The sequence below is a fragment of the Nerophis lumbriciformis genome, linkage group LG13 (genome assembly GCF_033978685.3).
Source record: "Nerophis lumbriciformis linkage group LG13, RoL_Nlum_v2.1, whole genome shotgun sequence".
Classification (NCBI taxonomy): domain Eukaryota; kingdom Metazoa; phylum Chordata; class Actinopteri; order Syngnathiformes; family Syngnathidae; genus Nerophis; species Nerophis lumbriciformis.
This window is the reverse complement of record NC_084560.2, coordinates 14,557,195-14,573,549: the sequence shown is the minus strand read 5'-3', so window position 1 is coordinate 14,573,549 and position 16,355 is coordinate 14,557,195. Positions and strand designations below refer to the sequence as shown.

Genomic DNA, 16,355 nt, shown 5'->3' with positions numbered 1-16,355 from the left:
TAAATGGTAACACCCGAATAAGTTTTTCAACTTGTTTAAGTCGGGGTCCACGTTAATCAATTCATGGTAAATACTCAAAGTGCTTTACACAGTAAAACCCATAATCTAAGCTACTTTTAAACCAGTTTGGGTGGCTCTGGGAGCAGGTGGGTAAAGTATCTTGCCCAAGGACACAATGGCAGTGACGAGGATGGCGGAAGCGAGGATAAAACCTGGAACCCTCAAGTTGCTGGCACAGCCGCTCTACCAAACGAGCCACAAATTATATTGATATAATTATTTTTCTATAGTTAGTAGTTAAAGCGCTTTACATTGAGAAACACTATCTACATTTAAACCAGTGTGACAGGCACTGGGAGCAAGGTGTGTGAAGTGTCTTGTCCAAGGACACAAAGGCAGTGACTAAGATGGCGGAAGCTGGATTCGAACCAGGGACCCTAAAGTTTCTGGTCGGCCGCTCTAACTTCTGAGCCACACCTCCCCAATAGATTGAACCTACTATAAAGAAATTACGTGTGATGTATCATATTAAAACTGTATACATGTTTGAAATAAACATCTCCTATATCTATAACCTATCATAGACCTAAATGAAGAACTTTTTCAATAGTTTTGTGCATTTAGTGAACGTCACACAGCAAACTGATTCTTACCTTGCCACAGAATACAGGAAAAGGAAGTCACCATCAGGAGAGCCCGGATTCTTTCCGTAATCCATGTACTTCTTCTGGGTAGTGTTCTTGATGTCTTCAATGACCAGCTCCATCTCTTTACTCAAGTTGGACTCAGTCTAAGAAAAAAAATGATTCGAATCATGGACATCATCTTGCATGATCGAACAGTTTGAAGTTAGCCATACACAATACTTACAGGGAAAAGGCCAAGGTTCTCCTGAAGATCTCTCACTTCCTTTATAAGCACACTGGTCTTCTTGTTTGTGCGAGTGTGCCAGGTGCCGGCCTCAGAGCCGCGGCCGGGTCGACAGGGAAGTACGCTGTTGGCAAACTGTCGACACAGAGGGCAGGTAAACTCGCCCTTGTCAACAGAGAAACCCTGCAGCACCTGGTCATTCTGAAGAAGGAAAAATACGTTTGTACAGTGTTGTTTTTTAAACAAATTAAAAGATTTACAATTGTTATCTCTGCTATCTTTCTCGCAAACATTCATTCAACCTTTTCAATGGCTTTGCTTAGCTGCCCTCTCATCAGTTGAATAATGATCAAAGATACAAGTCAACAATTATTGATTCCGTTTCCATCAATCAGCTTGACAATCAAACATCAACTCATTATTAGGACAATCATTTTCACTTTACCCTCAGAGACTCCATGTATGACTTGTGGCAATCTATATGCAAAGTGTGTCCGCAAGTCTGCATGTAGACACCCCCGTCCCAACCTATTGACACCGACTGCAGACAGGAGCTCTGCAGCATCAAAAAGAGAAAGATCACATCAATAGGCATCTTTGAACCTCAACCTTTTCTGCTTGGTCTACCGTGGTTAAAAGAAATCATAATTTCATGTGATGTATCATATATTATAACTTTTTGAATTGTGGAAAATGGCAGAAAGATTTCCCAAAATTATTTACTTAAAATGGGAGGAATTTATGTTTAATTTTAGTGTTTTAGTATTGAAGCCAAAACCTTTGACGAACTTGACAGATGATTCCTGTTACTTGGCTATAAGGATGCTTCTGAATTGCAATTAATTTACCGTAATTCCCTTTCTGTCATTCTAGTTTAATATTCTGCGGGTTGGCACCAATTCAATTCAAATCTAAATCATTTAAATCACAAGTATCAGACTCAAAGCCACATAATTGTATGTGACCTGCAAAAACCTGGAAATGTGTGTCAATAAGGCATTTCAGCATTTTTGCTAAATGGGTTTAAATTTTGGCAGAAAATTTTACTTTTAACTGTATTATTTGATGCAACTATTCCAAGCCTTTATTATTGTCATTTAAACCATTTTTTAAATTAATTCTGTAATAGCTCGACATTAATATCTGCTTAATTCAGCTACTGCAATAGGCACTGGCAGGCCTAGAGCCTTGCAGGTTAGTTATTCTTCCTGTACAAGACAATCACCTTCTGATTACAAAGCAATTTTTACATCGGTTTGTTGTCATACAATACAATAATCCAATGAAAGGGTCAACTGTGTAATAATATAATGAGGTGCGATGTACCAGTAGTCAACAATGAAAATAAGTTTGACACACAATGAATTAAAGCAAAAATTCCAAATTGGGAATTTTCACAAGCCTGCCCTATAACATAATGCATGCTCCTGTAAATATACTTTTATAAAACAAAATCTATATTTTTTAAAACTAATGGTGTTTTTTTCCTGAGACACCTACATCCTTGAAGAAGCGTTGCAAAAGGGTGAGCCGGACATCGTGAGCCACCGCGCAAGTGTCAGCAGAGTAAATGTGCTCTTCGTCACAGGTTGGGAGCTTTTTAGCCTCTTCACTCTTGCAGCGATGTCCAAGCACTGGAAGACAAGAATGTGTAAGTGAATAGAGGGATGCTGAAGAATATGTGAAACAGGATTTCATTAGAAAAAGAAAAAATTGAAAAGAAGCTTTCAGTGTCTATGGGTGTATAGCAGACCTGGGCAAAATAGGGCCGCGGGCAACATGCGGCCCGTTAAGATTTTCAATCTGGCCCGCCGGACGTTCTACATCATTTTTTTAGACCTTTAACTTTAAGACTTAGACTTAAACTTTATTGATCCACAAGGGAAATTGTTCAAATCAAAAGTGTATTTGCCATTATGGTGTGCAGTGATGTTTTTAAATGACCATAAGTCTTGAACTATAAAAAAAAAAGTAATTCAATAGTTGAAATCTGCACTTTTGAGTGTTATAGGAGTTATTACTGTAATCTAGGTCACAGCAGCTCGGACCAGGAACAAAGCAGAGTGGACAGGGTTTGTTTTCAGAGCAGCCAGTCCCAAACATGTGTCAGAAACAGATGCGGAAGCACATTTTTACGTGATAATATATCATATTGTAGGTGGTTATTACACTTTGCATTTAAATGTAGCTGTTTTTTCACATTTTCGTTGTGTTTTGCTTGATTGTAAAAGATACACAACTATCGAGGAGCTGGTCTGAGAAGTAAAACATGTTCATATGTTGTTAATATTCAGTGTTTTATTGTTAATAGTTAATATTGTAAATCCCACTTTCTTCATTTTAATGTACATTTTGGGTGTCCCATTCAGTAAAAAACTGTAAATTTCCATTCCGTTTTTTTTAAGTGGTCTGTCATAAAGTTAAAGTACCACTGATAGTCACACACACTAGGTGTGGTGAAATTACTCTCTGCATTTGACCCATCCCCTTGTTTCACCCCCCGGGAGGTGAGCGGAGCAGTGAGCAGCAGCGGTGGCCGCGCTCGAGAATCATTTTTGGTGATTTAACCCCCAACTCCAACCCTTGATGCTGAGTGCCAAGCAGGGAGGTAAAGGCTCCCATTTTTATAGTATTTAGTATGACTCTATAGCAGTGGTTCGTAACTTTGTTGGAGGTACCGAACCCCACCAGTTTCATATGCGCATTCACCGAACCCTTCTTTAATGAAAAATAACTTCTTCTTTTTTTTTTTTCAAATTCAAGACAAAGTTATATGTTTTTGGTAACACTTTAGTATGGGGAACATATTCTAAGTAACAAAGACTTAATTTAGAGTTATTTGGTTAGGGTTAGTGCGTCTGCCTTAGTATGGGGAACATATTCTAAGTAACAAAGACTTAATTTAGAGTTATTTGGTTAGGGTTAGTGCGTCTGCCTCACAATACGAAGGTCCTGAGTAGTCGTGACTTTAATCCCGGCCTCGGGATCTTTCTGTGTGGACTTTGCATGTCCTTCCCGTGACTGCGTGGGTTCCCTCCGGGTACTCCGGCTTCCTCCCACCTCCAAAAACATGCACCTGGGGATAGGTTGATTGGCAACACTAAAAAATTGGCCCTAGTGTGTGAATGTGAGTGTGAATGTTGTCTGTCTATCTGTGTTGGTCCTGTGATGAGGTGGCGACTTGTCCAGGGTGTACCCCGCCTTCCGCCCGATTCTAGCTGAGATATGCTCCAGCGCCCCCCGCGACCCCGAAGGGAATAAGCGGTAGAAAATGGATGGATGGATGGTTAGGGTTAGGGTTCGGGCTAGGGTAGAGCCAGGGTTAGAGGGTTAGGGTTATAATAAGGCCATGCTGTACTTAATAATGACTAGTTAAGAGCCAATATGTTACTAATTTGCATGTTAATAAGCAACTAATTAATGGTGAATATGTTCCCCATATTAAATTGTTACCATGTTTTATTACTGGTGCACAAAATGAACCGTGCATGAACATCACCTTGTTCAAAGAACAAAACCAACACAGTGCATAAACTCACAACAAATTACACACCTGCAAATCAGTGTGACTTCTGCTGTTGCCGTATCCGTAATACGCCGATAGGGAGAAGTTTTTATTTACACGATGAGTCGGGTGTGTCTTGACCTCCGCTGAACCCCTGAGCCCGACTCACCGAACCCCTAGGGTTCGATCGAACCCCCTGGGTTCGATCAAACCCAGGTTAAGAGCCACTGCTCTATAGTCTTTGGTATGACTCTCATATAACGTATAATGGTATAATGTTTTTAGAACTCTATGGGACATTGTGACTTTTAGTATTAGTGTTCCTAAAAAAAAAAGGGACTCAAACACACATACTGTACAGCAGAATTTTACAGCTAAATGTGTATATATCATTTCTACACACATACACATTGGTCAAAATATGTGTCCAGCTCTGGTGTATCGTATATTGCAAATACCATCCATCTATGCTTTTTTAATATAGGCAGTAATGTCATATCACAATATAGTATGGGGCTTAATAACACAATTTAACATGGTATCAAAACACAAGCGTTGTTCCACAAGATTTAGAGAAATGAAGGAGGAGTACCCGAGGAGGCCTGGAGGAGAACAACAAGACCAGTGGGCCTGTCCTCAGTGGAGGGTCCACTCTGTCCACAGATCACGCAGTCATAAAGAACCTCCGACTCCATCATCTCTGACGCTCCAAGGTCCATGGCTGCCTCCGTTTCTGGAGATTCTGGCACAGAAAAAAGTGCATTTGTAACTGTATTTTCCCAGTGAATGAGGGATAACTTTATTTATTACTAAATGGCAATCCATGACAGGTCACTTTATTATAGGCATCACAGCAACATTTAATAGGAAGTATTATCTTTTATTGGATGCCAATATAGTGTATGTGCAGATGTCATGACGGTGGAGTCTTTCACAGGACACCATTTATATTCAATTATTCCTTTGTATATTTTCAAGTAAACTCATGTAAACCGTGATTGGACATTCAGTTTTGAAATTAGTTTAAACTATATTTACCAGTACATATTGAACAGAAATGTCAGGCTGTGTTGATTTATGACTCTTACGGGAAATGTGCACTTAACTAAAGGTCACTGTGGCAGCTTTCGCCGCAGGCACATACACACACCAAAGGTGAAATGACAAGGCAGCATAAATTGTGTTCTGCAGTTTGCACTTACCTACATCTTGAGTGTATACAAGTCTTGTTTTTATGCAATTGATTGGACATGTCTCGAGGCAGAGCTTGTTTAGTGTGGCGTTTCTTGTACATAAGGTGAATGACTAGCTATCTACAATGAAGGATGGCCAAAAATGCAATACAGTGGCACTTCAAAAATTGAATGCCACTGAAGACAGCTATTTATTAACTGCACAAGTTTGCTTTTTTAGTATCTTGATGTGGTGCCATCACAAGATAGTACCACGTTTTCCTAAAGAGGAAAAATGTGATGACAACTAGAGAAGCTTAAATTTAGTCTGTCATGGCTGCTCAGTACAATATGGTTCAGTCAATAATATGTCACAAAGAATAATCATGACAATAATACTGATGATAATAATAATAACAATTAGGGGCCACTAATACAACTTTTTATTTCCGATAAGATATTGATATTGGAGACTTGGGTGTTGGTCAATAGACTCGATACGATAATAATCCGATACGATATCAGCAAGAATCATAGCACATACTTTTTATTATTTTGCATTGTGGGATGTGAGAAAAGGTATGATTAGGGGAAATTACTCACAAAACAATGGTAGGTATGAAAACACTAACCTGAAAACAGTCATAGATTTATACTTTATATATCATTAATTAACACCTAGTGGTCACAAAAATTCACAATTTAAGAGCAGTATGTTGAATTATTCAGACATGTTTGTTCCTGAATACTTTCCGATGCATTTTCTGCCTTAGGTACTTTGGACCTCTAAGTAATATGCAACTATGATTATTTGATACGTGTTAATATTGACAAATGTGGTGTTTTAGACTGCAATACTGTTCGATTATGGACACTTATCACGTACGTCTAGCTCAGGGGTCACCAACGCAGTGCCCGTGGGCACCAGGTCGCCCGTAAGGACCAGATGAGTCGCCCGCTGGCCTGTTCTAAAAATAGCTCAAATAGCTTACCAGTGAGCTGCCTCTATTTTTTAAATTGTATTTATTTACTAGCAAGCTGGTCTCGCTTTGCTTGACATTTTTAATTCTAAGAGACAAAACTCAAATAGAATTTGAAAATCCAAGAAAATATTTTAAAGACTTGGTCTTCACTTGTTTAAATAAATTCATTTATTTTTTTACTTTGCTTCTTATAACTTTCAGAAAGACAATTTTAGAGAAAAAAATACAACCTTAAAAATGATTTTAGGATTTTTAAACACATATACTTTTTTACCTTTTAAATTCCTTCCTCTTCTTTCCTGACAATTTAAATCAATGTTCAAGTAAATTAATTTTTTTTATTGTAAAGAATAATAAATACGTTTTAATTTAATTCTTCATTTTAGCTTCTGTTTTTTCGACGAAGAATATTTGTGAAATATTTCTTCAAACTTATTATGATTAAAATTCAAAAAAAATATTCTGGCAAATCTATAAAATCTAAAATATAAATCTTACTTCAAAGTTTTTTGAATTTCTTTTAAAATCTTTGTTCTGGAAAATCTAGAAGAAATAATGATTTGTCTTTGTTAGAAATATAGCTTGGTCCAATTTGTTATATATTCTAACAAAGTGCAGATTGGATTTTAACCTATTTAAAACATGTCATCAAAATTCTAAAATTAATCTTAATCAGGAAAAATTACAAATGATGTTCCATAAATTATTTTTTTAATTTTTCAAAAAGATTCGAATTAGCTAGTTTTTCTCTTCTTTTTTTCAGTTGAATTTTGAATTGTAAAGAGTCGAAATTGAAGATAAACTATTTTTCAAAATTTAATTTTTCATTTTTTTCGTGTTTTCTCCTCTTTTAAACCGTTCAATTAAGTGTTTTTTTCATCATTTATTCTCTACAAAAAACCTTCCATAAAAGATAAATATCATTAATTATTAATAATAACACAGAGTTAAAGGTAAATTGAGCAAATTGGCTATTTCTGGCAATGTATTTAAGTGTGTATCAAACTGGTAGCCCTTCGCATTAATCAGTACCCAAGAAGTAGCTCTTGGTTTCAAAAAGGTTGGTGACCCCTGGTCGAGCTTACGTGCTTTTTTGTGCTTAGCTGTTGCGTAACCACTCGCTCCAAGTAGCGTATCAGGTTTACTTTTTGTAAATGACTTCACTTAACATACAAGAAAAGGTCAAACTTGTGTTCTGATTGGAGGACACACAAACGTTAACAAGTGTGTACAAGTACACGTGCTGCAGGACTGCGTATATCAGAGCTTTTAGATACAATATTAGTTTTTTAATGACCGATTGGACCGACATACGGTATCAATATCGAATCCAATCGAGACGCCAACCCTTATAATAATAGTAATGGACGAATAAAATGTATGCCTGAAGGTGAGCTTTATTCTTGTTAAATGTGAAGAGATTTGCCTCCGAAGTAGTAATCTCCCTTACGTGTCATTAAAGTTGAAGCTGCTCTATATCACTGCCTTAACATTACATTAAACAACATCACCACCTGCTAGAATATGATATCATTAGTGGTTTAAAAGAACACATCGAACAAAAAAAAAAAATCTATTTTTTTAGAAATACAAATCAAATTGAATAAAAATTGTCGTTCGGTTGAATAAGATGACTGGCATTCCTGGTTGTCACTCACGCGTGTCTCGGCGCGCATGCAAAAGTACAAAAGCACTCAGAGTCTTGCTACAATATACTGTACATTCAATCATAGCTAAAGTTAGTAGCTAAACATTGCCAAATTGCTTTCAGTAGCTGAAAACAAACCTAGCTAATGCACAGGTATGTGTGTGTTATGTGAGCTTACAGGCTTGGAGCATAAAGATGGCGAGGTACAGTATAATAAGTTGGCGCCCTCTAGTCAGCCGCGTAACAGTTGCAAACAGTCAGCTTAAAGATGAGAACTTATTATTCCTCAGTTTCACTTTAACAGCAACTTTATTGCACTTGTATGACAGTAAGAATGTAACATGGTATTTTAAAAAGGCCTGCATAGGAAATATAACTTTACAATGGGGAATTTGGGATTTCCTTTTCATCATCCTAAATCCAAACAAATCAGAGGTTAATCAGCATCCAGTAACAGATTGTGTTCAACCTTTGAGGTTAATAAGGTTTGCCTTTTAAACAGCACGAAGACCTTTCACTTGTGTTTATGCAACTACATTCTCACTCAATGCTACTTTGGTGCAGGGATTCAAACTAAGCAGTGGGCTTCAAATAAAGTCCCAGCTCAGCAGGAAGTGAGTACAGAGGTCACAATACAGTCCCTGTCTGGCCAGTGCAGTCATTCTTCATTCACTAACAATACAATGTCATATGGGGTCAGGGGAGTCCAGCCTACTATTAGGATTCAAGCACAAAGGTCCCATGTGCCCTCCACTAGCAGCTCCCCTCACAATTTGTCCATGCAGGCCGACCACGCTCTTGCTTACCTCGCACCCCACCATGCATTAAAACATCTCTTGGTTGTCCTTCAAAAGTGACAAGCTGTAATGTGCTTCATTAAGGTTTTGTATGCCTGTCATAATAAACATAGCAATACTGGACTAAATTGACCTCGCTGACAATTCCTGAGAACAATGTACTTTCCCAAGGTTTCTCATTCAGATGCAAATGCATCTCTGTAAAACAACTACTCTGACAATAACAACCGATGATGAACTTAATCTTTTCTGACTCATAAATATTACAATGTTGGATACCCCTGTTAAACAATGTTAAAGCACCTAATCATAAGGTTCATGCATTTAGCCGCGAGCTTTCGCAAAGTTTTAGATGCCATTTTTCGCGGGGTTTTCTGGCTACATCGTGATGTCATTGCGAAGTGGAAGCACTTATTTAGACATTAAGCAGAGCCAGCTTCAGGCAATGGTGAAATTAATCAAAGTATAGTATTAAAGTGTTATTTTTATTAAATTATTGCATGCACATAACACAGACAAGTAGTGACATAAACCAGGGGTGTACAAAGTGCAGGCTATTTTACATGCTAATACAGTGTGCCCTCGCTACAACACGGTACACTTTACACGGCCTCGCTGTTACACTGATTTTTTTTTGTGCGTGTAATTTTTTACAGCATTGTGTTCTGCGTCCTGATTTTCTAAGGGACTGTAGACCATTGTCAATCAATCTTCTTCATGACATGTGTCCTATACAGTACAGAATGCATTCAGCCTGCTTAATTTACAAAATTGTTTGATGCGAGCATACATATACTGTACAGTAATGTAAACAAAAAAAAAACATAAAACAAATAAAAAAACATCCTGTAAATGAAAAAACAGTGTAAACGAAAAATATATATAATGAACGAAAACATATAAAAAAGGAAAAAAGTATATAATGAACGAAAAAATCTACTTGTACTCCAAGGATTTCACTTAAAGCGGGTATTTTTTGGAACGTAACCCAGCGTTGAACAAGGGAACACTGTACTAAAATAAGCACATAAGCATAAGCAATAAGGCAATTGTAAAATACAGCAAAACAATATTATGTAACAAGAAAAATATATGTTGATATTAATAATTAATAACACAAATTAGTTTTTAAATGTACCGTACATACATTTTCTTTAGCCTTTTTTTTTTTTTTTTTTTAAATACATGCGTCATAGCCAATTTTGCAGATTTATACAATGACATAATTTTGACACCACGCCCCCACCGCCACAAACTGGTTGCTGTGCTGTGGGGAAACACTGATATGGCCTCAAAGTTGTATCATTATTAGAAGCGGTCTTAGAAATGGTCAAAGATACAGTATGTTTATTAAACAATCTAGTTCACATTTTGCACAGACAGTATAAAGTTACAGTGTTTGTTTTGCAGAGCATACAAAGCTTTGTGGGAAACTTCAAGTCAAAGCGACTGTTTATAACTGCGCCACACTGTGGTGTACTGCTCAGAAAAATAGCAGCACATGCGACACAGCAGGGGTGCATGTTTTGACAAATGTCCACCCTTTTGTGTGCAGCCGTTCAGAAGTAGAGGAGTTTCCTTAAATAAACCAATACATTCATGTGCACAGTATAAGCATATCAGTTTGCACCACAAGTATAACTTAAACACATTCTCCATTAAATAAGAATTGGCACTTGTGTATACTTCACTTCAGCATGAAGGTTTTAACAGCAAACGTATTTCCTGCTCAAGATTATGATTAAAGTAGAGCAGACTACCTGCCAATTAGCATAAGCACGACGGTAGACCACAAACCGGGCCGTAAAGTGACATTTCCTTACCAACATCCATGGCTGTTTCCATGAAACTCTTCTGTCTGGAGGCAAATTCAGCAAGAAGCTTCTGTTGCCTCTCTCTGGCCCTCTGGCGTCTGAAAAATACGACATATATACTTCAGTTGATATGCTGCTATGTGCTAAGTATCACAAGTATTTTCTTTTGCGTTCCTAACCAGTAAAAGAGCATGTTTCTCGAGCATTAATTTGCCACTTTGAGGAAACTGATTTTAAAGTTCAAAAGGCTGCTAAATAATCAAACAAATATGATGGATTGAGCTTCACATTGCACACCCACAAGCGGTCTGTTAATAAAATCACTAATTTGAGGGCATAAACAAACACCGACAGTTAAATAATTTTCACTGATGGCCTCAGTGAATCAAACCTGGGCAATGAGATGAGCCATCTTACTTGATGGTTGTCATGGAAACAACCGTAGGCCATGTGAAGTGGAGTGAGTATATATTTTACTTTGTCTCTGGAGTGAAGCCAAACCTGCCCCAAAGCAATTCCCAATGGTTATAGCCTATTTTTCATTATTATGGGAGTGAAATGGGAGACAGATCATACGAGTAGTGATGGGTGAAACGGAGATTTACAAAACTCCGAAAATAAATCCATCCAATTTCATCCAATAGAGCAGATCTCATGAAAATATCTGTGCCATGTAAGCAACTAGTGGTGCAACGGATCATGGTCAAACAGTGATCCGTACGAATGCCTCGTTCCATTCAAAAAGTTGTAAGTGTTCACATGAAGGCCGCGTGTTCGAACCACTCCCACTAATCAAGTAGTGGTAGTCGAGAAACCTACAACATTTAAGTCATGTATACAAGCATGTTGGTTTTCCTAGGAAATACAGTGATGATGGATGGGCGTAGGTTGGTGGACAAAATAGTTTCAGTTATGTAGGCACTGTGGCACGACAAAGCCATATGAGAGTGGGAATTAGCCACGCATTTGAAGCAACATCACCCTGGTGTGTCAGTGACAGGAGCCTAAGGTAAAGGCTGCTTAACAACCACTAATCACTGCAGCATTTAAGCAAATTTCTTCCGTAGCATCTGACCGGGCTAAAGCTATTAGAAAGGCTATTGGCGTGTTTATTGCTAAAGAATAAGCGGTAGAAAATGGATGGATGGATGGATGGATGATGCCATTTTTTGCAAAACAACAGGTTTAAACATATTTTTAATGTGTTTCAATCATGTTGTGAAATTCCATTGCGCACCCACCTCAGTGAGATGATCGTACAAAGTCTTTATGAGGAGGAGAAGACAAAAACGGTGGATGAATTTAGGGTTTCCCCCAGCTAGCCAATATACCTGTGGCAGTAGGGGCGTGGTCAATATGTCATCATATAATTTGCTTAATAAGAATAATAAATTACCAGTCAATGATGCTGAGATAGGCTCCAGCACCCCCCGCAACTCCGAAAGGGACAAGCGGTAGAAAATGGATGGATGGATGATGCATAAATATACTTTTTAAAAAAGGCAAAAAAAATTGTACTTACATTTAAAAACAATTCTGTGTTATCAGTAATAAATACCGGTACTAACATTTTTCTTTCATTTTGTTTTGCTTTATCTTTATAATTATTATTATTATTGTACGATGTAACACTGGTCGTATACCAGTGGCGAAGGCTGGTTATTCAAGTTAAAGTTAGTTAAAGTTAAAGTACCAATGATTGTCACACACACACACTAGGTGTGGTGGAATATGTCCTTTGCATTTGACCCATCCCCTTGTTCACCCCCTGGGAGGTGAGGGGAGCAGAGGGCAGCAGCGGTGGCCGCGCCCGGGAATCATTTGGTGATTTAACCCCCAATTCCAACCCTTGATGCTGAGTGCCAAGCAGGGAGGTGGTGGCTCAAATTTTTTTAGTCTTTGGTATGACTCGGCCGGGGTTTGAACTCACGACCTACCCATCTCAGGGCGGACACTCTAACCACTAAGCCACTGAATAGGTTCAAGTCGGGGAAGCTAATATTCAGCTACTCTCGACACACGGAGTACAGTTACCAACAACAGATAAAAGATAAAAAGATGCTAGATTTTACAGAGAAAACGTCAAGAAAAATAATTCTCCATATCAACAGCAACAACGGAATGAAAATTGCAAAATGCTCCGGCATGGTTTTATATTTTAAAATCGTTGATTCACTCATTTTGCTGTCAATCAAATTCATTTTCAGAGACGCTCGGCATCCGTGTGCAGACAAAGCCAAGCATTTATCCAATGATCGTCTAGTTTCGCTGCAGTGAAACCACCCACACTATGCTCCAAAAGAGTTAGAAAAGTAGAGTCAGCTGCCACAAAAGTAGTTGATTACAAACAAAAGTTGAATGCATACTCGCGCATATTTAGTCAATAAAATGTAAACACAAAAGTACGTATTTGATCACATTTTGGGGAGATATTTTAGGGGAAGCTGTCTTGCAATCTTAGAGCAATCGCTACTGCCGTATAGCAATATCCCCAGCAGGTCTCCTAGGTGAACAGCCTCTGGCATGTTAGAACAAGGCGGGTAAGGGAAGTCAACAAGTCAGATTGGTAACTTCGGGAGAAGCACTACATCACTGCGGGGGGAAATGAGGAGCCCTGTGCTGCAGACACAAAGAGACATACAGGCACACATCTGGCGCAAGTACTGACAGTGGCTGAGTTTAAGTTAGAGAGACCCAATAATAATATTCCAGTTTCAATGCCAAAAAACACATAAAGGCATTAAAAGGCAGGATTAGGCCCACAGAGAGGATGCTTGGCACTTGCAGTACATTTAGCATTGTCTATCTGTGTTGGCCCTGCGATGAGGTGGCGACTTGTCCAGGGTGTACACCGCCTTCCACCCGATTGTAGCTGAGATAGGCTCCAAAGGGAATAAGCGGTAGAAAATGGATGGATGGAAGGGAATCACTGACTAGTGACGACTTTGCCATGCACTAAATTATTCTGATTTCTCAATTAAAATGAACAAATATAAAAACTTTTGTTTTTGCTCCCATTTTTCATGAGTTGAACTCAAAGGTCTAAAACTTTTACTATCCACACAAAATACCTATTCCTCTCGAATATTGTTCACAAATCTGTCTAAGTCTGTGTGTTAGTGAGCATCTCATCTCACAGGTGTGGCATATCAAGATGCTGATTAAACAGCATGATTATTGCACAGGTGTGCCTTAGGCTGCCCACAATAAAAGGCCACTCTGAAATGTGCAGTTTTGCTTTAGTGGTGGCCCGGGGGCGATCAGAAAAGCAGTCAGGTCAGTATCTAGTGTGACCACCATTTGCCTCACGCAGTGCAACACATCTCCTTTGCATAGTGTTGATCAGGTTGTTGATTGAGGCCTGTGGAATGTTGGTCCACTCCTCTTCAATGGCTGTGCCAAGTTGCTGGATAATGGCAGGAAATGGAAGACGTAGTCGTATACTGGCCATGCAAGAACTGGGATGTTTTCAGCTTCCAGCAATTGTGTACAGATATTTGCAACATGGGGCCGTGCATTATCATGCTGCAACATGAGGTGATGGTCTCGGGTGAATGGCACAACAATGGGCCTCAGGATCTCGTCACGGTATCTCTGTGCATTCAAAATACCATCAATAAAATGCACTGCGTTCGTTGTCCATAACATACACCTGCCCATACCCACACCCTAACCCCACCCCCACCACTCCATTCACAACATTGACATCAGCAAATCGCTCTCCCACACGACACCACACGCTGTCTGCCATCTGCCCTGAACAGGGAAAACCGGGATTCATCCGTGAAGCGAACACCTCTCCAATGTGCCAGATGCCATCGAATGTGAGCGTCTACCCACTCAAGTCGGTTACAAAGATGAACTGCAGTTAGGTCGAGACCACAAAGAAGACGACGAGCATGCAGATAAGCTTCCATGAGACGGTTTCTCACAAAAAACTGCACAATTCAGAGTGGCCTTTTATTGTGGGCAGCCTAAGGCACACCTGTGCATTAATCATGTGGTTTAATCAGCATCTTGATATGCCACACCTGTGAGGTGGGATGGATTATCTTGGCAAAGAAGAAATGCTCACCAAGACAGATTTAGACAGATTTGTGAACAATATTTAAGAGGAATATGTATTTTATGTACCGTATTTTTCGGAGTATAAGTCGCACCGGAGTATAAGTCGCACCTGCCGAAAATGCATAATAAAAAAGGAAAAAAACATATATAAATCGCACTGGAGCCCGGCCAAACTATGAAAAAAACTGCGACTTATAGTCCGAAAAATACGGTATATAGTAAAAGTTTTAGATCCTTGAGTTCAACTCATGACAAATGGGAGCAAAAACACAAGTGTTGCGTTTATATTTTTGTTCAGTCTAGTTAGTTTTTTTGTATTTCCACACCAACATGTGAAGTCCCAATGTCAATGCACTATTTCTAATGAGACTATTGGGTCATACGCCGTGTGACTCCCATAAACTTGGGGGTGCTTACTTCCTTTTTACCCGGATTAATGTCTTGCTTTTCCGGTTGACCTATATCATAATATATCTGCTTCATTCTTTTACATCTCACTCGTATTTGTTTGGGAGTGTGAATGAAGCCGCCATTCTTCATTTCCTTAGCTACCTTTTTAAATAAAGCTGTGTTGCCTTTTTTTATCCCATCGATGCATTTCAAAATAATTAGTTCTATTAATTTGTGACAAAAGCGCAGCCCACACTGCTGCTCACTGCTCCCCTCACCTCCCAGGGGGTGAACATGGGGCTAGGTAAAATGCAGAGGACAAATTTCACCACACCTAGTGTGTGTGTGACAATCATTGGAACTTTAACTTTAAAAATAAAGTTTCCTTTCATTCCAGTTGTTGCCTTCGTTTTAAGTGAATGGGAACCGCTTTCGGGTTTTGTCCCACGAGTTGAAACTGGCGCATGTGCGATACGAAGGGTCCCCTCCGGCAGCACACACCCACTCGAGAGAACTGCTTTTCAATCACATACTGTAGGTGCGTTCATCCAACTTTTCAAAAACCAAACAGTCAAAATAAGGTGTTTCCATGGGTTGTAGAATGCTTATTTTGAGCCCAAATTGTTTGAGAAATCTGACTAATTCAGTGCATAGAAATGTAGTCACTGAATATAAGATGAACCGTCTCGTGAGAGGATCAGGAAGGTGGTTTCCTTTCACCTACTTGCAGTCTTAAGTTGTTTTTTTATTCATGGTTCGTGTTTGAAAGAAAAGCGTAGTATGTCTTATATTGCACTTCAGGTTGTTTTCATATAATTAAAATGTCCTTATTTGACATTTTGTTAACATTTAATGGACAAAAAGGGTTTTAGAGAATACATGGTGCACAGCGTTTCATTTGTCTTGTCTTCTCTTTTTTTGCTGCCCTTTAAAATGATCCGATCCGTGACTCAAAATCGTGATACGATCCGAACCGGGTTCTTTTTTTTGGATACGTTGCACCCCTAATAGAACCACATTTGATGAATGTCAAAAATAAGATGGCTGACTAACAGGACAATCTTGTTTGGAGTCATTTGTTTGGAAAGCTGGCAAATAATGAGCATAT

At 38.8% G+C, this 16,355-nt stretch overlaps 1 protein-coding gene across 2 annotated transcripts in view; it reads right to left on the bottom strand.

Moving 5' to 3' along the window:
- Nucleotides 1-16,355, bottom strand: part of ubr3 (ubiquitin protein ligase E3 component n-recognin 3) — a 71,204-nt gene that overhangs the window by 25,009 nt on the left and 29,840 nt on the right. For both annotated transcript variants that reach the window (XM_061971647.1, XM_061971648.1), the window contains exons 24-29: nucleotides 10,799-10,887; nucleotides 4,968-5,117; nucleotides 2,371-2,504; nucleotides 1,316-1,426; nucleotides 871-1,071; nucleotides 654-790 (exon numbers count right to left, since the gene is read on the bottom strand). In XM_061971647.1, coding sequence (XP_061827631.1) covers nucleotides 654-790; nucleotides 871-1,071; nucleotides 1,316-1,426; nucleotides 2,371-2,504; nucleotides 4,968-5,117; nucleotides 10,799-10,887 — 822 coding nt within the window. The remainder of the gene's footprint in view (nucleotides 1-653; nucleotides 791-870; nucleotides 1,072-1,315; nucleotides 1,427-2,370; nucleotides 2,505-4,967; nucleotides 5,118-10,798; nucleotides 10,888-16,355) is intronic.